Source organism: Erythrolamprus reginae, chromosome 1 (genome assembly GCF_031021105.1).
Source record: "Erythrolamprus reginae isolate rEryReg1 chromosome 1, rEryReg1.hap1, whole genome shotgun sequence".
Lineage (NCBI taxonomy): Eukaryota > Metazoa > Chordata > Lepidosauria > Squamata > Dipsadidae > Erythrolamprus > Erythrolamprus reginae.
Genome location: NC_091950.1, coordinates 318,207,464 through 318,232,816, shown reverse-complemented (window position 1 = coordinate 318,232,816; position 25,353 = coordinate 318,207,464). Strand labels below are relative to the sequence as shown.

The window sequence follows — 25,353 nt, the reverse complement described above, 5'->3', positions numbered from 1 at the left end:
GCAACAAAACAGGCGAAAAAGTGGCCTGTTTTTCACAAAAACAGAGGAATTTTTGCCATCCCCCAGCTCCCAGGACCTCTATGCAGGCTTCCCAAACCCTCTGTCCACTCCATTTTTGTGAAAAATGGGCCCATTTTTTGCAAAAATGGGATGAAGGGGCAGGGCTTCAGGACAGCAAAAATGGACATATTTTGTGTATAAGACACACCGACATTTTTACCCTCTTTTAGGGGGCAAAGGTATGTATTATACTTCAAAAAATATGGTAGATATTGAATTAAATGAAAACTCAAAACAGTAAATGAAAACTCAAAACATTCTTTAATTACATCATATAAAAATTCTTGTTTTACATTTTAATCTAAATTCCTTTAAGAAAACTGTGGTACCTGTCCTAAATTCCTACACTTACACATCAATGTCTTCCATTTACAAATTATTTAGCCTTGGAATCACATTGAATAGATTTCTTGGATATTTCTACAAGGAAAGCCCAGAACATAATCTGAAGGTTTCTTATAATTAAAATACTGTACAGATGAATTTTTATATTTCATTAGAAGTGTTTGGGATGCCACCAACTGAAAAAGCAGTAGAATTTGGAGGTGGGCAAATTGTTTCATACACAAGCAAATCAAGCTTGAAGCATCCTATTCTGAGTTTACAACAAGTTGTTTTGACCTCACTAGAAGTGTTCAGAGACGTTCCATCCATACCATAAATATTTTAAACACAGTATACTTCTAAAACAACATTAAAATGTTTTCAATAAAATCTGTTTACTGAACTGAATGTTTCAAATTTAAAACATTTCCAATCCCCTAGTATAAATTTTGAACTGATAAGGTATGAAAAATAGCTCAAGTTCCCTCTTTCTTGGTTAATAATATATTGACTTACAAAATCAGAAATGTAACATGGGATTTAACAAATCAAAATTTCTGTTCTGTCCAATATACCTAAATTTTAGATAGAGGTTCTCTAATGGACTCAGTAGCAAACTACAGAAATCATTTTAAATGGATCTCATCTTTATCATACAAATAAAATCTGTTTCCAATGATATTTTCAGCCAAATCTATCTTCCCTAAACTATTCCACATGGGATGTAAAGAAATATAAAGCAGTTGTTTCCCATCTCATTTAAACAAAGGGGCAAACAAGCATTTCCTATGTTGTCTAAATGGAGAAAATTCTGGTTTATTCAAATTCTGATTTATTTATTTCTGGCTAATTCAAAATCTAGCTTGCAAATTCTTAACACTAGCTCAATTTTTAAAATAGGTTCCATTTTATAAATATTACATTACATAAGTTACATTATTATTACATGATCTCACTACCCCTCAATAACTACCTGTAAAATCCATATGGACCAACTGTAGTTACAGACCTTAGACTGGAAATCATTGTTCTGAACATAGCACACAAAAAAGATACAAGAGGAAGCCCAGAAATTTCAAAGCCCATACTAATTTTAAACAGAAACCCATAGATTAGTACAGGATACAAAGGTATTTTTATACATGTCATCTTGGGCACCACCGAGAAAGATTAGCAAATAACAAAATGTGCATCATAATGCTGCAATGTGAATTCTGCCTCTTCAGCACAGCATTTACAATGTGGAACACAAGTATATAATGGATGGACCTGAAAAATCTATAAGAAGTTTCATACTATGTTTCAAGTTGTTGCTTAGAGCAGTGTTTACGAACCTTGACCAGTTGTTTGGACTTCAACTTCAATATTAATTGCATAAAGGTCTAATTAATATGAAGTCCACACAAGGTGGCCAAGGTTGAGAAACACTGGCTTAAAGTACCCAAAAATTCAAAACTGGTTGGTCAGCTGCCTTGAAAGTTCTATAGCATCTCCAGCTGATACGACAACAAAATCCATCAATGCATTCTACTGCAAAATAATGATTCACACCCATTTTCTAAAGCATAAAATCTGCTTACCTGCCAGTGCAGAATTACACTCCACAACAATCCAAGTGTCAGTTTGTGATTTCCATCAACAATGTCTGTCCCTCCTATATTCACCAGATCCACCTGAGAATAGAATAGAATAGAATTTTATTGGCCAAGTGTGATTGGACATACAAGGAATTTGACTTGGTGGATATGCTATAGTGCATAGTATCAAACAATGAAATGTCTTCTTCATCAAAGGCAAGAACACTTCAAAGGAACTAGTAGAAAGTGGGGAATAGAGAAGTTACAACCTTTCATGGAACAATCCCTACTCAGAGTTACCTATGCTCTATTCACTCCCAGTCTTGGCTAGTGTAATGAGCTTCTACATGGGGCAGCTCTTGAAAAGTATTCAGAAGCTTCAGTTGGCTCAAAACATGGTGGCCCGCATGATTTTGTGCAAACCTAGATGTGCACATGTGTCACCTCTCCTGCAAAAGCTGCTAATTTGATTCCGGGTCCAATTCAAGGTATTGGTTGTCATCTTCAGAGCCCTACATGGCTTGGGATCAGACTATTTGAAGGATCATATACCGTATTTTTCGCTCCATAAGACGCAGTTTTTTCCCTACCAAAGTAGGAAGAAAAATCAGCCCCGTCTTATGGAGCGAAGATGCAGGCAGGGAGGGGGGGGAGAGGCTGCGAACTTGGAAGCGCCATCCCGCCGGCTGGCTGGCTAGCTGCTGCCTGGTCCCCTCCCTCCCGGAGGAGGGTCTCCCTCCGCACCACCAGCGGCGCTCCCCCCGCCAGCCAGCCAGCCAAGCCCCGCGCCCGCCAGAACCAGCTCCTCGCTCTCCCCCCGCCGCCCGCCGCATTTGCAGGAGGTGGGGAGGGTCGGGCGGCCCACCAAGGCCAGGAGGGATGCCGCTGCCCCCCGCTTCCCTCTCTCCGCCCGCCGCTGCACCTCCTTGACGCCGAGAGGAAATGCCGGCAAAGGTTTTTCTCAGCGGAGGTCTTCAATGTCAGGGGCGCACGGGCGGTTGCGCGCGCTCCCCATCTCCCTGCTAGCCCACTTGGAATATTCAAAATAAGAAAAGCCTTTGCCGGCGAAGGTTTTTCTTATTTTGAATATTCCGAGTGGGCTAGCAGGGAGATAGGGAGCGCGCGCAACCGCCCGAGCGCCCCCGACATTGAATATCACCTTCGCCGGCCCCGCCTCTCCTGCAACAGAAAGAAAACAAGAGAAAGTGAGAAGAAGAGAGAGAAAGAGGGGGAGAGAGAGAGAAAGAGGGGGAGAGAGAGAAAGAGAGGGAGAAAGAGAGTGGGAGAGGGGGGAGAGATAGCAAGAGGGGGAGAGAGAGAGAGAGGGAAAGGGGGGAGAGGGGGGAGAGAAAGAGAGAGGGAGAGGGGGGAGAGATAGCAAGAGAGGGAGAGAGAGAAAGAGAGAGGGAAAGGGGGAGAGGGGGGGAGAGAGAGGGAGGGAGAGAGAGGAAATAAAGGAAGAGGAGAGAAAGGAAGAGAAAGAGGGATAGAAAGAGAGAGTGAGAGATGCTCAGTGAGCCTTTCTTTGAAGTTGCCTCTTTCTTTCTTTCTTTTTCTTTTTCTCTCTTGCTCTTTCATTCTTTTTTCTTTCTCTTGCTTTCTTTCTTTCTCTTTCTTTCTCTCCTTCCTTCCCTCCTTCCATTTCTTTCATTCCCCCTCTCTATTTTTATTTCTCTTTCATTTTCTTTCTTTCTTTCTTGCTCTTTTTCTTTCTCTCTTTTACCTTCCCTTCCTCTATTTCTTCTTTTCTTTCTCCTTCCTACCTTCTTCCCTCCCTCCCTCCCTTCAGTCCTTCCTCTCTTACTCTCCCCTTTCATAGGTTTCCTTGCTTCCGTCCTCTGTTCCTGTCCCTTCCCCCTTTCTTTCTTTCTTTCTTTCTTTCCTTCCTTCCTTTCCTCCCTCCATTTCTTGCTTTCCTTTTCCTTCTTCCCTTCTTTCCTCCCTCACTCCCTTCTTTCACTCCTTCCTCTCTTCCTCTCCCCTTTTTGGCTCAAAATATTTTTTTTCTATTTTCCTCCTCTAAAATCTAGGTGCGTCTTATCAGCAGGTGCGTCTTATAGAGCGAAAAATACGGTATATGACCCAGTCATGTATACCTGACCTACAGGAGCAAGGAAGCAGGAAATGCTAAGAGTCCCCCTCTTAAGGAGGACCATCAAGTGCAGGGGTGTCAAACTCAGGGCCCACAGGCTGTATCCAGCCCACAGGATGTTTAGATCTGGCCCACAGAGTTACTATGGAAATAGCAAAGGACCAGACTGCGATGCCTCTACCAGCGAAAATGGAACTCGGGAGGGCTTGCAGGGCCGTCGCAAGCTCTGTTTTTGCTGGCAGAGGGTCGCAGGAGACCATCTTACACAATAAATAAAAATAAATAAATAAATAAAAAATAATAAAATAAAATAAAAAAAATAAAAAAAATAAAAAAAAATAAAAAATAATTAAAAATAATTAAAAAAATTAAAAAAATTAAAAAAATTAAAAAAATTAAAAAAATTAAAAAAATTAAAAAAATTAAAAAAATTAAAAAAATAAAATAAAATAAAATAAAATAATAAAATAAAAATAAAAAATAAAAAAAATAAAAAATAAAAAATAAAATAAAATAATAAATAAAATAAAATAAATAAAATAAAATAATAAATAAAATATAAATAAAATAAAATAAAATAATAAAATAAAATATAAAATATGATATATAAAATCTTTCATTTTCTGCAAAATAAAAGTTCTCATGCTATCAATGCAACTGTATTTCCAAAGTTATTGCTGCACCCACAACACACTTATCAGTAATAAGAAAACAAAATTTTTACATTTTACCATTAAAAAGTTCTATTACTGAGCCAGTACTATAAATCTTCAAATGTAACTTGACCACTTTCAGCTTCTTGATGTTACCAGGCCATTCCCAAACAGACCTTTTTCCAAAATGGGAGCCTGGGTTTACCGTCTATGGTTTTAACAAAAAAAATAACTTTCGGGGGAAAGAAATAATTTGTCATGTTACAAAGAAAAGGCAATTTCCGGAAGCTAAACCTGCCATCTCCAACTCTCTTTCCTCCTACATCATAGTTCAAATCTGAAGGAGTTTTCAATTCCAGGGCTAGATTCTGGAGAATGTACAAAACAAAAGAATAGAGGCATCAGGAAACTCATCTACTGTGATTGTGTTTAATTACCTGTATTGGCAAAGGGAATCAAGCTAATATCCAAAACTAAGGCTAGGCAATATTTAATTGGATAATTACTTCTAACAAGCCAATGACTCCAAAACATCTCTTATAAGCCTAATGCCCCTGAGAACAGACTGAAGTCTATACAAACAAAATTACCATTTGGCTCAGTCGCACAAAATAAATATTCATACTTTCCATCTACAGCCCCTTAGGACCTTTAAGAACAAGAAATACAAGTTCACTTCGTACAGTAAATGATCATTTCATATAGCACACTCTGTTATCTGCAAAGTACAAGCAACTAGGAAAATTGAAAGCAGGCATGTTAAGTTGTACAAAATTTTAGTCCGCATACCCTTACTCAAAGACAGAGTTTTCAGAAAACAATTTTACAATTACCTTGCCCCCACCCCAAGTTTCAAGGAAACTGAGTGATTTAGAAACTTACATTGTTCTGATGCAAAACTTGAAGTACTTTGTTGACATTATTCAAAGCATGGACTCTAGTAGTTCCACGTTCTTTGGGCTTGCAAAAAGAAAAAAGAAGAAAACAATATGCAAATAACAATAAATGTTACAATTACCTTTTAAGGAAAAAGCACAATTAAAGCAATGATGCAGATTTTGGAACATTTTCTCTAATTGAATTCAATGCATATCCCTTTATCCAACACCCTGCATTATTTTGGCAACATATGTCAAAACATTTTAAGAACAATGCTGTACAAAGTGCATTGCAGCAAACTTTAGTTGTGTGCATTCTTTTTCTCTCTTCAAGCATGAATTTAGGAAAGCCCATTTTACAATTTTGTTTAAAAATTGAAACTGGTGCAGAAACAGAATTTACAAACCATGCATGTCAATATCCTTGTTAATTAATTAAATTCAGTGTGAATAGAGTTCTATTTCCAACAGTCAGAGAAATAGGTTTAAAACCTTGACGTTTCATTTTGCTTCCTGCTGAGGATGCTAAAATTAGCTAAACTAATTGTCACTTGGCAATATAGAACCAGTGTTATTCAACCTTGAGAAACTTTTAAGATGCGTGGACTTCAACTCACAAAATTCCCAAGCCAGAATGCTGGTTCTGATATTGTAAATAAGCAAAAGCAAAGTATTTTAAATTATATTTTCAAGATGGTGATAATAATGGCAATTACCACTTACCAGTGGATTTCCTATTAGCCCTTCTAAAAGATCTAAGAGCTTCCTCCCATCTCGAAGATCTGTGAATATATCTTTTATTGGCTGTTTTCCAAACTGTAAAAGAAGATAAATATTTTTTAAAAAAATAACTTCTGGATCCAAAATACAACATAAACAAATAAAAAAGATAAACTGTAGCCAGATGTCATCTTGACTGTTATCTACATGTGTTATAGCATTTCATACTTATAACAAGGCTGTGCTCTGTTTTTTTCACATATTCCCATTCTCTCAAATGGAAAAGAGTAGCACCAAAAGACATTTTGTACCCCAGAAATGAGATAGAAAATCCGAGATTTTTCTTGCAAGGAAATACCTTAGGGAATTTATTTTAAATACATGAAGACCAGAAGAGTTGCAGAATCTTTCAGCTGTCTGTCTAAAACAAAATCCATTCACCAGCCTTGAGCAGTATACCCCCAGAACACCTATAATAGGTAGAGTGCTACTATATGATGAAAAACTAGTCTTTAGGCAAGGGAATAGGTGGAAACTGATCAAGGAGAGAAGCAACTTGGAACAAGGAGAAATTACAACAATTAATCAGTGGAATAGCTTGCCTCCAGAAGTTGTAAGTGCTCCAACACTGGAAGTTTTAAAGAAGATGTTGGATAACCATTTGTCTGTGATGGTATAGGGTTTCCTGCCTAAGCATGGGTGGACTAGAAGACCTCCAAGTCTCTTCCAACTCTTATTCGATTCTAAATCCAGCTCTCCCATGCAGAAGTGAAATGGAAGAAGCAGTAAATATAGGCAGTTCATTTAATGACGGTTAGAAGTTACAAAGGCACTGAAAAAGAGTGACTATGACCATTATTCAACTTACAACTATCACAGCATCCCCATGGTTACATGATCAAAATTCAGATGCTGGGCAACTGAGTCATATTTATGATGGTTGCAGTGTCCCAGGATCATGTGATCCCCTCTTGCAACCTTCTGGCAAGCAAAGTTCATGGGGAAGTCAGATTCACTTAACAACCATGTTACCAACGTAAACAACTGCAGTGATTCACTTAACAACTGTCTATTTCAGCAACATAAATTTTAGGCTCCATTGCACTTGTAAGTCAAGTTGTAATCAATAATTTCAAAGCCTCTCCTTGCAACCCATAGATTGACTATAAGGGAGAAAAGTGAATAATTTGAGCGGTATCATTTCCAGATATGGAAATGTCATACTCTAGAACTATTCATTTTTTAAAAAGCTCCCAGTCTGAAATAAAACGAAAAAGTACAAAAGATAAACAAGTGTTTTCCCCAACCCTGATTCCCATCTCTGTCATCCTCTGTAGCCTAAGCAAGCTATATCTAGAAAGATTAAGTACAGTACTACATTATTCAATAAGAAGAACTAGGTTCTCTGCTGCACATCCTTCTTCAATAAGATCATGATTCAAGCTTGAAAAAGCCTACATTATGTAGATAAAGCTCACAAAGAATGCATTCTTTTGAAGGAAAAGTCTATTGGGAATAACTTAGGCTCTTTCGCTTGCTTCCACTTTAGGCTTAAGCTTGAGTGTTTCCAATCTATCAACATGGCCATAATGATGGTGATTATGTTATCCATTCAGTTGTGTTTGACTCTTGGCATTTTTATGAGTTGATCTTCTGTTCTTGCACTGCTTCAAGTTGTTTTATGCTCTGGCTGGTGTCAGATATGACAGTGTCCAGCCATCATGTTCTTTGGTGGCCTGGTTTCTTTTTACCCTTAACTCTTCCCAATATAATTACTTTCTCTAGTGAATTCTCACATATGATGTGGCCAAAGTAAGTGAGATGTTGTGGATTCAAATCAGGGAAAGACGTAAGCAAAGAGTACCTAGAGAATGAATTTAGCTTTGGGCTTCTCACACATTAGGATTTTGTTGGATATATTGATGGTTAAACTATATGACTTATAGCACCTTCCAGCTCATGCATTTTATGATTTCAGGTCTAGGGGATAATTTATTTAGATTGATAATCAATACCATAGACTAACGCAGATTCTGATTTAAGCTTATTTAATGTTATAGTATTATAGTTATCTCTATATATTAATTGATTCAATTTATATGTCAGTCTTAATAATAATTAACAATAACTAATAATAATTAAAAGTGATATAGGATTCTTTTTAGGGGGAGGAAAGGGAAAAGAAAAAACTTTGAGGAAAGTTGCATGATAGAGTGGAGTGAAGTAGTTAAAGCAATCAAAATATCAACCTATCAGAAATTTGCCAAAAAACCATCCTCTAACCCAACCCTATCTCTCACCAGTTTGTTTTCCTTTGTCTATATTCATTCTTTCTAAGTCACCCAACAACAAATTTAACACAAGGCAAAGTCTGAATTCACAGGCTCTCAATAGCTGAAGTTTAGTTAATCATCTTAATGCAGAAATATGACTAAGTTCTGGAAGGATATTATTTAAATTGTATTTGGTTGAGGTTTTTTTTAAAGTTCTATTTATGGGAAGCACTGATGATAAATAATTTGAAACTCTTTTCTTTATTAAATAGGTGTCAATTCAAGCAGAAATTTCAGTATCAGGTATAGCCTAGGTATAGCCAAGGCAAGGCACATGAGCCAAATGATGGAACTGTATAAAAGTACTTAAGGAAAATGTTTGAAAATAGCGGTCATAAACCAATAGGAAAGTGGATATTAAGTAGTTATAGGAACCTTAATGTTTTTGATCCTAAACTATGTTCATGAACTGGAAACAACCATCACATCCACAAATGCAGAAAATTAATCCTGTTCTCTAACGTCAGCGAAAATGGGTGTGGAAGAATAGAAAGACTGTATGTACTCAAAGAGTATCTTAATAAAGCATATTAAAAAGGGAGAAGCATAAAGTTCCTTTAGCTCTTAATTACATTAACTTATCAACTTCTTATTAAACTTTCCTCCTCAACAATTCATAGAAACCAAACATGAAGATTATCGCTACTGGCTATTTACTATTTAGGAAAGGAAAGCTTTCCAGTACATAGATAGAAAACTGATTTCTAATTCATGTTCTGTAATCTAAATATGGTACTTTGATATCTGTGTCAAGATTTTCCATTTGATGTACCCAAAGCATGAGAATTTGATGTGGGAAACGATTCACAAAGCAGAAAGGTCACTACGCAAGAGAAGAGTAGTTTCAGTAAATAAAGTACAGTGCATTTTGCCAGCATCTAAATTTAGTGCACCATCTTAAATGAGAAGCATTTTATTGTGGCTTTCTATCTGTTTATTTTTCTGCTTGAATTCCTGTTTGCATTCCACTTATTCAAGAAAGCAACAAATTAAATGTTGTTGAGGTTTTGAAGGAGCTGGATATTTCCTCTTTGATATACTTGTGACCAAGACCAAAACAAAAAATAGTCCAGTTAGTTTATTTATTCATTTTAATGACAGTACAGGAAAAACTCATAGATTATTTCTACAACCGAAATGAAAAGCAACAACTATATTTACTCCCATGATGCTAAGTAAGGAAAAACAAGGCAGGTTTGTGTTCCAAAATACTGTTTAAAGTTTAAACCATAATTGAGAGAAACATGATTTGTAAAGACTTTCCAAGTGAAATCAAAGTTCTCAGAATCATGTTAACATAGTGTCTAGTCCAATCAAGATTATGTGTATCCCCTTTGAAGTGTATGGAAGCATGTCCTATATTTCTTCATTTTGTCCATCATAATTTTGAAATTTCATAAAGAAACCTCAGTTCTAAACAGCTCACACAAATGAGCTATATCATTCCCTCTTTGAGAAATCATTTATAATTAGATTTTAATACCAGACTCCAGTTAAAGATTAGCTACAAAGCAGAATGTATAGTATGACTTCAATTTTGCAAATTATCACCAGAATCAAACTAATTTTTCTAGTTGATGAAACAAACAAGAAGAGAGCTTGAAGGCTGAATATCCCCAGAGCAGCTTGGGCGCTGCAGTTACCCTTATGGCGAATCCATTTACACACTATTAGTTGTTGAATTGTGATTTATAATTTGAGTTTAATCCAAGTTAAACTGACTTTTAACAGAGAACAGAATGAAGAAGCTTTTGGGGTTTTATTTCACTTATTTCAAAAGATGCTAACCTAGGCTTTCTGCACTGAAGCAGATCCTGCATTTATGCTGTCAAATCCTACCCTGGTTTCCTTGCTTGCTGATGAATATTAAGCAGCCTTAAAGCAGCCGCATGCACCAGCCCCATCTGTGGGCTACACCTGGCCCTTGATTGATGGGCCAAAGCTAAATTCCAACAGGAAGACGGAGAAGCAGGCAGACCAGCATATAAACTAAATGTCATTTAATTCCTACTTAATTAACTTAAGCAACTTAATTAGGTAAGTTAATATAATTGCTCACTGTGTACTTAAAGAATTTTTCTCTCCTGCCCAGGTCTAAAAAAAGATGCTTCTGCATTGGAATCTTTTTTTTTCTTTTCAGACTACTGGAAGCCTGCTTTAAGGAAGAGCAAAGTAATATACTCAGAGGAAACTCAATTTTTTTCCCCAAATTATTTATTGAGTATCTACGGTGGTTATAGGAACTAAGACCCAGGATCTGCTATTTACTCTGTCGTCCAATAAACTACTCAATATCTGCAGTTCACTACATGTGAAGAAGGGGGGAAAGAAATATTTATTGCTAATGTTACAGAAAGTCTTTGACTTACAACCACAATTGAGTCCAGAACTTCCATTGCTAAGCAAAAACCATATCAGATATCAGAGATATTTTACAGTAAGCCCTCGGGCAGTGATGGAGAACTGTTTTTTTCCTCAGGTGCTGAACAAGCATCTGCATGCGGTATCGCACATGACCGAGTGCCCACACCCATAATTCAATGTCTAGGGAGGGGAAAAACAGCTTCCCTCACCGCCTAGAGGCCCTCTGGAGGCTGGAAACGGCCTGTTTCCCAACTTCTGAAGGGCCCAGCAAGGTCGTGTTTGACTTCCCTAGGCTGCAAAGGCTTCCCTGAAGCCAGGGGAGGATAAAAACACCCTCCCTCATCCCTCCGGAGGCTCTCTGGAAGCCAAAAACACCATCACAGATCCTCTGTATGAGCCAAAAATCAGCTGGCCAGCACACACATGCACATTGGAGCTGAGCTAGGGCAACGGCTCACGTGCCAGCAGATATGGCTCCACGTGCCATATCTGCTGGCATGGTGAAACAGAGGGACACACAGTGAGGTCATGGAGAGTTGCAAATTTCCTGTCTGACCCAGAATTCTTTTTCCCTCTCAGGCACAGCGAGAAGACGCAGCCCATATATGGTTGCCATAAAGCTGGGACATCCAAGAAACAGCTAACACTGGTGCTGGAGCAAAGTGAAAAGTGACTAGAACTGGGGCAGAGGATTCATTTTCCCTTAAAACCTAACCCCAAGGACTAACATAAAAGGATTTGCTCAGAACTATTTGTTAAAGCAGAGATTAAGCATACTGAGAAAAATACCAGACCAGAAGGAAAAGACTTAAAGAGAGATAAACAATGTTTTTTTAAAATACAGTATAGAAAATTGGACTCTTAAACTGGGAAGCCGTAGTAATGGGCAGGCATTTTAAAATACTGGAATTACTGGTTTAAAAATTATTCTGCTTTTATAATTGAACTATTATTAAAATTGTGATTGAAAGATTAAAATAAGATTGATTAGTTGCAACACAGAAATTTAAGTTGAGAGCATCACCTGCTGACGAAAGGAAAATATACAAGTGTAGGAATACCTAGATGAAGGATTGTGAAAATATTTACTGGATTATATCTAACTACCCCATTACTACTGAAGACTCAAATATGAGAACAATGAAGGGATTTAATTAAAGTGACCCCTGAATGTTATATTACAAGATTGAATCTGTAAAGGGGACATAAAGAGGCGCCTGATAAATCCTGGGATATTTATATGGAACTGATTGAACATTTATGGGTTATAGAGAACTGTGATTAGTGTACTTCTTGAAGGGCAACGTTAAGTCTGAATAAATGGTTCTTGGACAACTGGACAAAAGTTATATTTTTAAAAACAAAATAAGATGCTTAACAAGGAAGAAATGAATGGAACTTTGAAGGAGATGGCATTGATTTTCCAAAGCACAAAGGATATCATGGAGAAAGGATTTAAGATAATTATGGGGGGGAAATGGAAAATACTATAAGGGGGATGGATGAGTAAGAATCCAGATGCTCAGAAAAGGAAAGAGCTAAAAGAAAAAATGGAGGAAAAGATTGAACTGAAGAACCAGCAAACAAAAGAAGATGATAAGAAGGAGGTAATAATAATAATAATAAAAATAACAGTGTTTGATGAAATAAACCAGGGGGGAAATATCTTAAGAAAGTGAGGGGGAAATGGAGATACAGGAAGATACCTTTGAAAGGGAGATAGGGGTTTGGGCAGATATTTTGGAAGCTAGGTACTGGAAGAGGGTAGTGATGGGAGAAACATTTACCGGTAGATTGAATAGCCAAGAAGTAGATGCAGACAGAGATAAAGATCCAAGAGAGAAATATGGGAGGCAAGTTCCCCCCAAAAAAGCATAGCAACCAAAGTCTGAAGCGGACAAGAGGCAATGGATAGAAAGGAAAGGAATTCTCTTTTTTGTTGTTGTTCTGATTTGCTTTTATCTTTCCCTTTTTTCTTAGAATGGTGGAATAATTAGAAGTTAGGTATGATAGAAAGAAAACATCTTTTAATAAAAGGGTGACATGATTAAAAATTAGGATAGAGATAGGATCAAGAGAAAGGGAAAATATTAGTGTATACTTGAATAATCAAATAATGAGACCAGTGTTCCCTCTAATTTTTTGGGGGGGTGGGCGGAAAAGTATAGTGTCTGAGCGGCAGTCCCTTCGGGACTGGGTGGCACAGAAATATTAAATAAATAAATAAACAAACAAACAAACAAACAAATAAAAAACCCACCCTGTTTTGCCTCAGAGAATTTCAAAATAAAATACTGTACTGTGTGTCTATAACAGTGAGCTCATAATAGGGCAACTCTATCAATATCAAAATGCCACTTAAATAGTTGAGCTAGTTTCAAACTAGATTTTGATTTTCTTTCTCTCTTCCTTACTCCCATTCTTTTTCTTTCTCTTTTCCTTCCTCTCTTTTTTCTATCTGTTTCTCTCTCTTCCTCTCTCTCTCCTTCTCTCTCACTCTTTCTCTCTCGGCTTCTGGGCAGGTTTGGAAAACTCTGAGTTGATGATGATTTTTAAGTGAGCGATTGCTCACTGCTCAGCTTAGAGGATGAGAGTATAACTTAATATAAATGTGAATTATTATTAGAAAGATAAATTGGTTGAATGTAATAACTATTAATTTTAAGTTTACTAATTTTATTTGTATCAGGATGTATGACATTCACGTGTCACATTGTTCACGCCTTGATATGTATATGCAAAACAAAATTAAAAATTTAACCCCCAAAAAATGGTTCCGTAGTTTACCTAAGTCTATCTGTACTCAGTGGAGGAATGCTATCAGGTCAATGCATACATAAACAGCCAAATCTATGAGGGAACGCCCTATATAAGTTACCAAACTTGTATCTAACAGAAATCTTCTATTGAGCAAAAGATCGTACTGAGCATCCATAGACACATCACTGGATATAAAATAACTTTGTTCATTGCTGGAAAAAGCAAAAGATTTATTTTGGAGTTGCATTTCTGACATTGGCTAAAATCCCAACAACTCTGCTGACAATGTCATACTGCTCTGAAAAGGACTGTAGAATTTCTGCATGCGGCTTTTAAAAGACAATGAATCAAACATTTGTTTCCAGAAAGGTCAGAATCTCTGAAGAAGGTTCTGCCAACACAGGCAGCTTTCAAGCAACATATAATGTACACAGTCTATTACTGGACCCCTTATAATGAAAGGTATTTCAAAAAGTTATGCATTAACCATATCCTGCAAACTGGAGCTGAGGAGGGGAAGAAGGAACTCAATGGCAAAGAAAATGGCCGTTTTAAAGGGTGATTAGCACAATTATGTTGCAGCTAATAGAAAGCCCTTCTATTGGAGAAATAGGGAGAGAGCGAAAGAAATTATTATTATTATTATTATTATTATTATTATTATTATTATTATTATTAATTAGATTTGTATGCCGCCCCTCTCTGTATACTCAGGGCGGCTCACAACAATAATAACACAATATATAACAAATCTAATAATTAAAAGTAATTAAAAACCCCTTATTAAAAGAATACTGCATTTTAACCACTGTACTCATAATGGTGGTAATATGGGGAAAACTTTATAAAGTTGAAGGAAAAATCCCATAGTCTCTATGAAAATGCGTTAAATGATACAGGAAAAAATGTTGCTGGATTCAAGTCTCCCTTAAATGTACCTTGGTAATTTCTACTATTAACTTTTAAAATATATTTCTAGATTTGCTGTGTTTCCTGCTTTGCTGGGGTTCTAGAATCAGAACATATTTTAATCCAACACATAGCTGAAAGGTTAAACTAACCTTTTCCAAACTGATGCTCTCATATGGAAGTTCAATACATCTGGAAGACAAGAGATTAAAAAATAGCCACTGTGAGCCATCCTTACCTTCGAAAAACGAGTGTTTATCCACTTGGTGAAGGTTTTCTTTTGTACATCTTTGTGCTCATCTAGAAAATAACAGAGTTAAGAAATTTAAATATGGTTTTCAGTTTCATGCAACGGTATACCAGCCAGAAACATTTTCCAGGAAAAGTTATCAGAACAAAAACAAAGGTTGACCTGAACATGGAGATATGAGGTAACGTTTTAGATTCGAATATGATTTTAAGCTATATAATTTTCGTCATTCAAGGACATCAACACCCTCGAAAACGTCCAAAGATATTTCACCAGAAGAGCCCTTCACTCCTCCACTCAAAACAGAATACCCTACAAAAATAGACTAACTATCCTGGGTCTAGAAAGCTTAGAATTACGGCGCCTAAAACACGATTTAAGTATTGCCCACAAGATCATATGCTGCAACGTCCTCCCGGTCAACAACTACTTCAGCTTCAACCGCAACAACACAAGAGCACACAACAGATTAAAACTTAATATTAACCACTCTAAACTTGACTGTAAAAAACATGACTTTAACAATCGAGTTGTCAAAGCGTGGAACTCTTTACCGGACTCAATAGTGTCAACCCCCAACATTTCTCCCTTAGGCTATCCACGATTGACCTCTCCAAGTTCCTAAGAGGCCAGTAAGGGGCGTATATACCGTAAGTGCACTGGTGTGCCTAACATCCCCTGTCCAATTGTCTTTCCTTTATGTCATTTATCATATATATTTTCTTCCTCTTATATACTTTCTCTTCTATATTACATATTATCTTTATATATACTACCCAATGTCTATTCTCTTCCATATGTATTCTGTATTGGACAAAGAATAAATAAAATAAATAAATAAAAATAGAATGTAAATTGGTGTTCATAAAGAGAACAGATTTTCTGTACTTTCTGACCAAATTTTTTCTTAAGTCCTCAAAAACAAACTCTTAATCTTTTCAGGAGAAGCAAATTCTGAAGACAGATAATTTCTGGAGATCTCATACAAACTAATTAGTAAGAAAGAGCTATCAAATTCCTGAGTTTCACTGGGCTGAAACGCTTCAAACCCTGAAGCTCTTAACAATCAGAAAGTCCTCTTAATTTCCTCCCACAGAGATAATTCCCTTAATTACCTTCCACAAAGATAGAGGGAAGTATTTAGAGATATCTGGATATTTCACTCTTCTTCTCTGGATTAAACATTGTTTCCCGCAAAAAAAAATATATGTGATAACAAAGTTGGATTTCCCTCCCTGCTGAAACAAAACACTGAAATCATTTGTTTGGCTTCTCTTTCTTCTTTGCTTTGGTTCACTCCTTTTACTTTTATCAAGCAGAAGTTTGAGACTAATATTGCTTATTTCAAAATGTGCTTGGAACATCAAACTCACTCTGACATCATCCATTATATTAAGACACAAAGGTCAACATTCTTTTTAACTAGTTCTTAAAATTCCCCTTTCCTTTAATTGCTTAAGGAATTTAGAAAATAAAAGCAGAAATTAGCCTGTGGGTTTTCAATCACAAGACCAAGAATGCTGCAGAATAACAAGCTTCCATTTGCTTGCCTTGGGATTATACTGCTCTAATCTATATGCATCAACCCTCTCCCCCAGACTGTCCAGGCAGAACTGAAGAAATGAATGGCCAAATTATTCATTAATTTTTATACATTACCTCATTTAAAAAAATCAGTAACCCATACAAACATCAACTAACAAACATAAATCACTGGAGAACAACCCTGCACATCCAAATGCATGTGTGAACTGTCTCAACATGCCAAGAGACAACAGGTGGGATTTTAAGACATGCCTCTAGGCAGGGAATTTCACAGCAATAGAATTGAGATGATCCTGTCCTATAGAGCCGTTCTTCCCACACTGGTACCTTGAGATGCGCAGAAGTTTAGTTCTTTTTATCCCCAACTAACACAATAATCACATTATTTTGTTGCAAATGACAGAAATCATAATCCAATAAGAGAAATTTAAGACAATATATGATATTAATATACAAATATCGAAAAGGACATAATGTACTGGTGGAGCAAACGTGTCCTATGTTGGAACTGAAAGGAGGTCAAAGACTAGTGGGTTCAAATTAAAAGAATGGAAATTTGGCCTGAATGTTAAAGAGAATTTAATGATTGACCTTCACTAAAAGATTATTACATGGCCATAATGATGGTGATTATGTTATCCATTCAGTTGTGTCTGACTCTTCGCATTTTTATGAGTCGATCTTCTGATCTTGCAGTACTTCAAGTTGTTCTATGCTCTGGCTGGTGTCAGATATGATAGTGTCCATAGTGGCCTGGTTTCCTTTTATCTTTAACTCTTCCCAACATAATTACTTTCTCAAGTGAATTCTCAAATATGATGTGGCCAAAGTAAGTGAGATGTAGTGGATTCAAATCAGAGAAAGACATAAGCAAAGAGTACTTAGAGAATGAATTTAGTTTTGGGCTTCTCACGCATTAGGATTTCGTTGAATATATGGATGGCTAAACTATATGACTTATAGTACCTTCCAGCGCAAGTATTTTATGATTTCAAGTCTAGGGGGTATCAGGCATCTATTTTCCATCCAAAATGGAAATGATGTTCTTAATTGTTGTGGTTAGCTCTGGCCCAGCTCCTGCCCCAAGGATTGTGGATGTGGGGGAGACATCCACATGCTGCAGGCCTGTTTTGCCCCCAGTGGAATCTGATGATGAAGGCTCCTCTGACCAAGAAGACATGAGTGACAGGGAGGGAGGAGAGTGGGGCAGACAGCTCAGAAGGAGATCAATTATCTAGCTCCTCCTTGGATTCAGAACAAGAGTTAATGATACAGCCACGCATGTGGAGAGCGATGCATAGTCAGCAACAACTGAGAGATTATTATCAAAGAAAATGAGGCCACCTGTGGTTGGGTGGGGCTGTGGTAATTAGTGAGGCTGCTATAAATAGCAGCCTGTGGGTTTGGCCATTGTGGAGGATTATCTGATCCTGGTATTTTGTGACTGCTTTACTGACTTTGACCTTTTGTGTGCTGATTCCCCCCCCCCCCTTTGAAACTAAACCAGAGCAAAGTGTGTTTCACTTTGTGAAAGAAGGACTGTGAATTGCCTCACAGCTGCAAGCTAAGTATCACAGAACTGATGAGGGACTTGTACAAATTACCAGTTTGTTTGGAGACCAGTGCTCTTTGCTATACCAAAAGAGGGCTTAGGTTAAGTGAATTTTCACTATAAAGAACATTGTTTTGAATTTTCAAACGTGTGTGTGTCTGAAATTTGTACCTGTGAATTTTTGGGAGGAGTCTACCAGAAAGCCCGACAGAACATTAATGAACAATTAAGAGACATAAGAGAAGGCAGTCTGCTGTTTAAAATATTTAGTGCTGGGATGGAAAATGCACAACCAACTTTTAGATAATAGTACTGCTGAATTCTAAACCCTCATCACCTCTAAATGGATCAGTGAGCAGGCAGGGACAATGACAGCTGTAAGGACATGTGGCTGTAATAACATCTGAATAACAATAGCACTTTCTACTCTAAACATTTCTTCATCCAGATGAAACAATAATCTTTTGCTTATGGTTTCAGATGACAGCTGTAAGGAAAGCCTATGCAGAAAGGACCGTGGGCTGGAACAGCAATGCTAAAAATGAAGCTCACTGCCAAAACCCCACCTCTGTACCCAGCAGGGAGCTTCAGTAGATCCTTACAAGAGGAACTAAGCACTGACTCCTGTCCTTGCCAACTCCCATCACAACAGTAACTTTGGGGAACTCATTAGCCTATTTCAAGCTTCAATATATTCAACAAAATCCTAATGCATGAGAAGCCAAAAGCTAAATTCATTCTCCAGGTACTCTTTGCTTTTCCCTTTTCCTGATTTGTTTTCCTTCTTTCGGGAGAATTATTTAAAGTCTAATTTACCTTATAATTTTAGAGGCAGGCAGGTTTTGTTTTATTTTGTTTTGTTTTGTTATTTTGTAAATTGTTCAGGCAGCAATTCAACCCAGACAGCAGGATATAAAAGTGAGGCATAAATAGTTTAATCAAATAGGGATTGCAAAGTAATAAATAATAATGAATACATAAACACACCCACGTGTCCTCAGTTTTGGTATTTCCATGAATCCTTTTTGCATAAAAATGCAATAAATATTAATGTTAGGCAATGCCTTTCATTATATTATTCAGCATTATTTTTAGATGACAATCTTTGCTAATAGGATTGCTCAACTGGCAAAAGTTCTTTTTCCAAGGTCCAATTATTAAAGAATTTACTTTTTCATTTAAAAAAACCTCTAAAAAATCGCAAAATATAACTTGACTACTAGACAGAGCATGGGATTGTGGAAGTAAAAAGGGGGTGCCTTCATGTTTGATATATGTCCCATGGAACTTCAAACTGTGGCTGAACAAATGGCAATAAAGAGTGCTTGTATAGACACACATAACTGCCACATATCATTCTTCATCACACTTTGATACTGCCCTTCTCATTTTTGAACTTTCTTTGGGTCCAATAGCACAAAGCCCTGCATTTTCTCAGACCTTTTGAACGGATAAAGTTTAAAACTGCCAACTTGTTAGAGTATTATGAAACATCTCACAGGTGGTCTTTCATCCACATTAAACTATAGTTAATATTTACTTGATTCATAATGTAAAGCAATACACCCAAAGACTATGATGAATGACATTCTCTCAGTCTATGCAATTAAATGTGCTATATAGCCTGATACCTCATTCATTAATGGCCAGCACACCAAAGTTATTGTCCAAACCTAGTTTGGACTTTGCAGATTATACAGATTGACACATACACTAAACTTTACAAGCTGGAACTTCCAGATATGTTTGGATTACAGCTCTCACAAGGCATTGGCTCAGATTTCTTGGAATTACAGTCCTATCTGAAGGTGCCAAATTTCGATCAGATGGTCATGGAAATACTTTGAAATTAAACTCTTTTATTGTAACACTGAGCTAAATTTAGTGGCAAAAATTCACTTGTTTTTCTTTGGGGGACACAACATTAAACATTAAAACAGATTATCTGAATGAGCCTCAATATCCCTGCAATGTGTAATGCTTCAGCCCATAATCTTGTGATATAATCATATCAATAGCAAGTCTTGGCAACTTTCTATTAAAATAAAAATGTTTCCAACCCATACTAACGTACCCATGCATGCTTTACCACATGGAATTACTACACAGAAAGAGACAAAATTATATTTTGGCAAAAAGATGGCATCATTTTCATAATGCTGAAAATGCAAATCAAGTATGATATTTATATTCCATTATCTCAAATTAAAGATTCCAGTCTGAAGAAATGAAGACTACTAATTATGATTAACTGCTAATGGAAGAGTACCGTTTATTTTCTGAAGCAGAATACTTCCACCCTATCTTTAATCCTAAAGGCCATGAAGCATTGTAATTCACATTTAAGTACACTCAAATAATATGTAAGAAAGTACGCATGGTTTCTCTCTTTATACCACACTCTCTTTATATGGTGCACTGCTCTAATTTCCTGAAGTGGCAGAAGCATTCTTCTGAAAACTAATTGGTCTTACAGAAAATAGGAAAAATACTACAGCTACAATCCAGCCTAATTTAAGGAAAACGTGTCTCAAACCAAGTGCAACAATTTAGGCATACTTTTTACTTCATCATTTTTAAAATACAGTACTTATGTTTCATAGTTTCACTGCTTGGTAAGCAAGCAGTATGAAATGGCAGCTCTAGCTCCTGTATTTACAGTAGTCACAATATGAGTTAGGGCAGCGGTCCCCAAACTACGGCCCGCGGGCCGCATGTGGCCCGCTGAGGCCATTTATCCGGCCTGCGGGTGAGTGACACAACACTGTTCCATCTAATTTTCTATGAATAAAATGCGGTATTTTGCTAGTAACTAATATCAATCATCAAAAAATTTGCAAAAGTTTTTTTTTCTAATTTTGTCATCCAGTTACATTCATTTTCTTTTAATTAAATTTCCTCCTTAATGTTCCTTCAAAAAGTACACCAATTATATTTCTAACTTATTAACCATTATGACAAAGTGCTTCCTTCTTTCTTTATACAGTGGTACCTCGAGATACGAGTTTAATTCGTTCCGGACCTGGGCTCTTAAGTCGAGCAGCTCTTATCTCGAACGACTTTTCCCCATAGGAATTAATGTAAATAATTTTAATTGGTTCCAGCCCTCAAAAAACTCACAAAGTTAGTCTAAATTATGCAGAAAGACATGTTTTTAATGAAGAAATGTACATGTACATATAAATGAATAATGAAGTTTCTTTCACTTAACTTGTAAACTTTCTTAAACTTTTAAATTTACATATGTTCAACTTCTCTGCCACCCAATCCTGTAGGACAGAGGTCCCCAACCCTTTTTGCACCAGGGACCGGCTTTAAGCGATCAAGAGAGGAATGGGTGAATGAATGGACGGAGGGTGGGAAGGAAGGAAGGAAAGAAAGAGGGAAGGGACAGGAACAGAGGAAGGAAGCAAGGAAACTTATGAAAGGGGAGAGTAAGAGAGGAATGAGTGAAGGGAGGGAGGGAGGGAAGAAGGTGGGAAGGAGAAAGAAAAGAATAAATAGAGGAATGGAAGGTAAAAGAGAGAAAGAAAAAGAGCAAGAAAGAAAGAAAGAAAGAAAGAAAGAAAGAAAGAAAGAAAGAAAGAAAGAAAGGGGGAAGGGACAGGAACAGAGGAAGGAAGCAAGGAAACTTATGAAAGGTGAGAGTAAGAGAGGAATGAGTGAAGGGAGGGAGGGAAGAAGGTGGGAAGGAGAAAGAAAAGAAGAAATAGAGGAAGGGAAGGTAAAAGAGAGAAAGAAAAAGAGCAAGAAAGAAAGAAAGAAAGAAAGAAAGAAAGAAAGAAAGAAAGAAAGAAAGAAAGAAAGGGGGAAGGGACAGGAACAGAGGAAGGAAGCAAGGAAACTTATGAAAGGGGAGAGTAAGAGAGGAATGAGTGAAGGGTGGGAGGGAGGGAAGAAGGTGGGAAGGAGAAAGAAAAGAAGAAATAGAGGAAGGGAAGGTAAAAGAGAGAAAGAAAAAGAGCAAGAAAGAAAGCTGCAAGCACCCCCCCGAGCCCCCCAGGCCGGCTGCAACCTTTTAAAACACGCGCGCCGCTTCGCAGCTGTCTCCTGAAGCCGAACGCGGAAGTTAGCGTTTGGCTTCAGGAGACAGCTCCTTGGCGCTTGTATCTCGAATTTGGGCTTGTAAGTAGAACAAAAATATCTCTCCCCTCCCAGCTCTTATCTCGAGTTGCTCTTAAGTAGAGCAGCTCTTATGTCGGGGTTCCACTGTACATTTTTCTATAAGCCAAGAACACCTACAATCAGATGTTAACAAAAGAAAATTAAAAACAAAACATAAACATATATGAATTTCAGACTTCTTCCCCTCCCTCTAAATAGTACATTCCCATTTTGTTTTTTTCTTTAAAATAAGGTATGTGCAGTGTGCATAGGGATTTGTGCATAGTTTTTTTAAATAGTCCGGCCCTCCAACAGTCCGAGGGACAGTGAACTGGCCCCCTGTGTAAAAAGTTTGGGGACCCCAGAGTTAGGGGATTGCTGTGATACAATGGTAGTCCAGATTGTTTTCTCTATTGTTGTGCAAAGAAAATGGGAAAAGAAAGTACAAATTCTTTTTCTATATTACATTGAACTTCTAGAGGTAAAACGTGGGTGGTGGTGTTGTCTAATAAGCAATTAAGTCAAGTTGGAGAGTACTAAGTATCTTGATTTGATTTGGTTTTGAAATCCTTCCTCCCAAATTTTCTCATAATGGCATACACACCACTGTCCAATCGTTATCCTGTATCTACAAAACAAAGATATATAGAGATAAGAGGATTTTTAATATTTCGATAGGGATTTGCTCTATATCCCCAAAGGACCCCTATCTCAAAATATAAGACAGGAAAACAAGGAGCTAGGTTGCATTTCTGGAAATGCAATCTGGAGTGAAATTCAGCAGGTTCTGACAGATTCTGGAGAACTAGTAGCAAAAATTTTGAGTAGTTCAGAGAACCAGCAAAGTGGGAATGGAAATTTTGCAATATTGCTGAGGACCCGGATTGTGGGGGCAATATGCTGGCTCTGTTTAAAAGTGCTATTGCTAACATGCTGTTATGCCCTTTGTTAAAAGGGCATTATAAATAAACGTTTATTAAAAAAGGTCAGTTCTTTCCATTCAAACTTACTTAATATGCCTAATCAATATTGGGTTCCTACCTGGACTATCAGTATTGGTTTCCATCCTGCCACTGCCAATGGAGCTGTGGGCGCAGCTCCAGGTGATCGGTGGGTGGGTGGGCATGCCGGAGTGAGATTTGGCTTTTGCGCATGGGTACGAAGCAAAATCTTGCAACAGGATGTGCACGAGAGATTTTGGCAATTTTTGGTGATTTTTTTGCTTCTGCCAAATTTCTAAAATCTCATGCGCCCGTGCGTCTTCTCACAAGATTTGCTTCCTGCGCATGCGCAGAAACCAAATCTCACTCTGACACATGTGCACAAACAACGGTCACCCACAGCTGCACGCGCACCAGCACCGATAGCAGCGGTAAATTGGAACCCTCGCCTGTGCCTAATATATGATTGGGCACAGATTCAATTCAATTCAATTCAATTTATTAGATTTGTATGCTGCCCCTCTCCGAAATCTCAGGGCGGCTCACAGAATAAGTATAAAACAAAGCATGTAGAACAAATCTAATATATTTTTAAAAGTATAACTAAAAGCCCTGTATAACACTCAGTCAGACAATCCAATCCAATCACACCATACATCACATTTATTGGTCAGAGTGGCAAGGTCTAATTGCCCCAAGCCTGGCAGCATAGATGAGTCTTAAGACTCTTGCAGAAGGCAAGGAGGGTGGGAGCAGTACGAATCTCTGGGGGGAGCTGATTGCAGAGGGTCGGGGCCACCACAGAGAAGCCTCTTCCCCTAGGCCCCGTCAAACAACATTGTCTAGTTGACGGGACCTGGAGAAGACCAACTCTGTGGGACCTAACCGGCCGCAAAGATTTATGAGGCAGAAGATGGTCCCGTAAGTAGTCTGGTTCAATGCCATGTAGGGCTTTATAGGTCATTACCAACACTTTGAATTGTGTCCGGAAACCAATCGGCAACCAGTGCAGTCTGCGGAGTGTTGGAGAGACATAGGTGTATCTGAGGAGACCATGACCACTCGTGCAGCTGCATTCTGCACAATTTTAAGTTTCCTAACACTCTTCAAAGGTAGCCCCATGTAGAGAGATTACCATTCACTTGCCATGAAAAGAAGCCAATGGAAGGAGAAACTCTCCAAAATAACACTGAGTCATATGTAACAGTTTCCTGGAATAAGTAAGAAACTGAGCAGGAAGAAACTGTATTGTATCCAATTTTTAATAACTTATGTCTTAACAAATAAGACAAGTTTCCTTCAATGGCTACATCTGTCTAGAAACCACAGTATTGCAAGTAAACAGAAAAGCATAAACTGGGCAAACAAGAGGTCCAAAGGTTTTATTACTCTTCAAAACAGACTGTTTGTTGCATTTTCTTTCTATTCAAGTCAAGTTGGCTACTATTGTATCTCAAGTATTCAAGTGTTTGCAGAAAGAAAGAAGAGAACCCTCACTAAAACAGTTCAAAACAGGGGAAATAAAGCAGCTTCCTTATCCAAGTTAAATCAGCTAGCACTATGTGAAAAAGAAAGTGAGAGAGACATGGAACAAAGTGTATCTTTTCCACTGTGAATGTTGCATGGTTACAGTGTTATATGGAAAGTACTTTCTTCCTTCCTTTATTTAGTTACTCTTCTAGGTTACATACAGCTAGAGTCAGGAGACAGGAGGGAAATTAAATCTGCAACTGTTTGCAACAATATTGATACTGCTTCTATATTCTATAGCCATCAGGTATCAAATAGCATTTTATGAATTGTCAGTCTCAGAATCAGTAAGAATTCAGTATTGTTCCCACACTGAACTGACTTCTACATATGGAAAATTTATTTTACTGCAGATTATCCCAATTTTTGCCAACTTCATCCAGAGTTATTTAAATAATAATACAAGAACTATTTCTTTAGTTGCTTGTAGCTCCTTCCTTCCTATGCCTGTTTTAATTACTCTACAATATTATTTATATTAAATTTAGTTATTTTAATTAAAAAAACCTATAATTTTACAAGGCAAAGACATGAATGAACTGGCTTTCATCCTTCGGCTATCATAATAAAAACAACAAAAAACACAAACTGAAAATAACCCATCAACGCCTTCTTATTTTACCTAAAACTATGTATGTCTGTTGTACCTACATATCTTATTTCAATGGGGGAAGCATACCTGGTCTGAAGACTCTAAAACAGGGTCACAGAGAGAAATATATTCCTTAAGATAGGCATTATAATCCCAAATCATTTAGGAT

General features: G+C 37.3%; 1 protein-coding gene across 1 annotated transcript in view; it reads right to left on the bottom strand.

Moving 5' to 3' along the window:
• The window catches only part of UTRN (utrophin), a 463,318-nt gene that overhangs the window by 390,621 nt on the left and 47,344 nt on the right, over positions 1–25,353 (bottom strand). Inside the window, 4 exon segments of the mRNA XM_070733661.1 lie at positions 1,965–2,057; positions 5,589–5,666; positions 6,308–6,400; positions 14,909–14,970. Of these exon segments, the coding sequence (XP_070589762.1) occupies positions 1,965–2,057; positions 5,589–5,666; positions 6,308–6,400; positions 14,909–14,970 (326 nt within the window).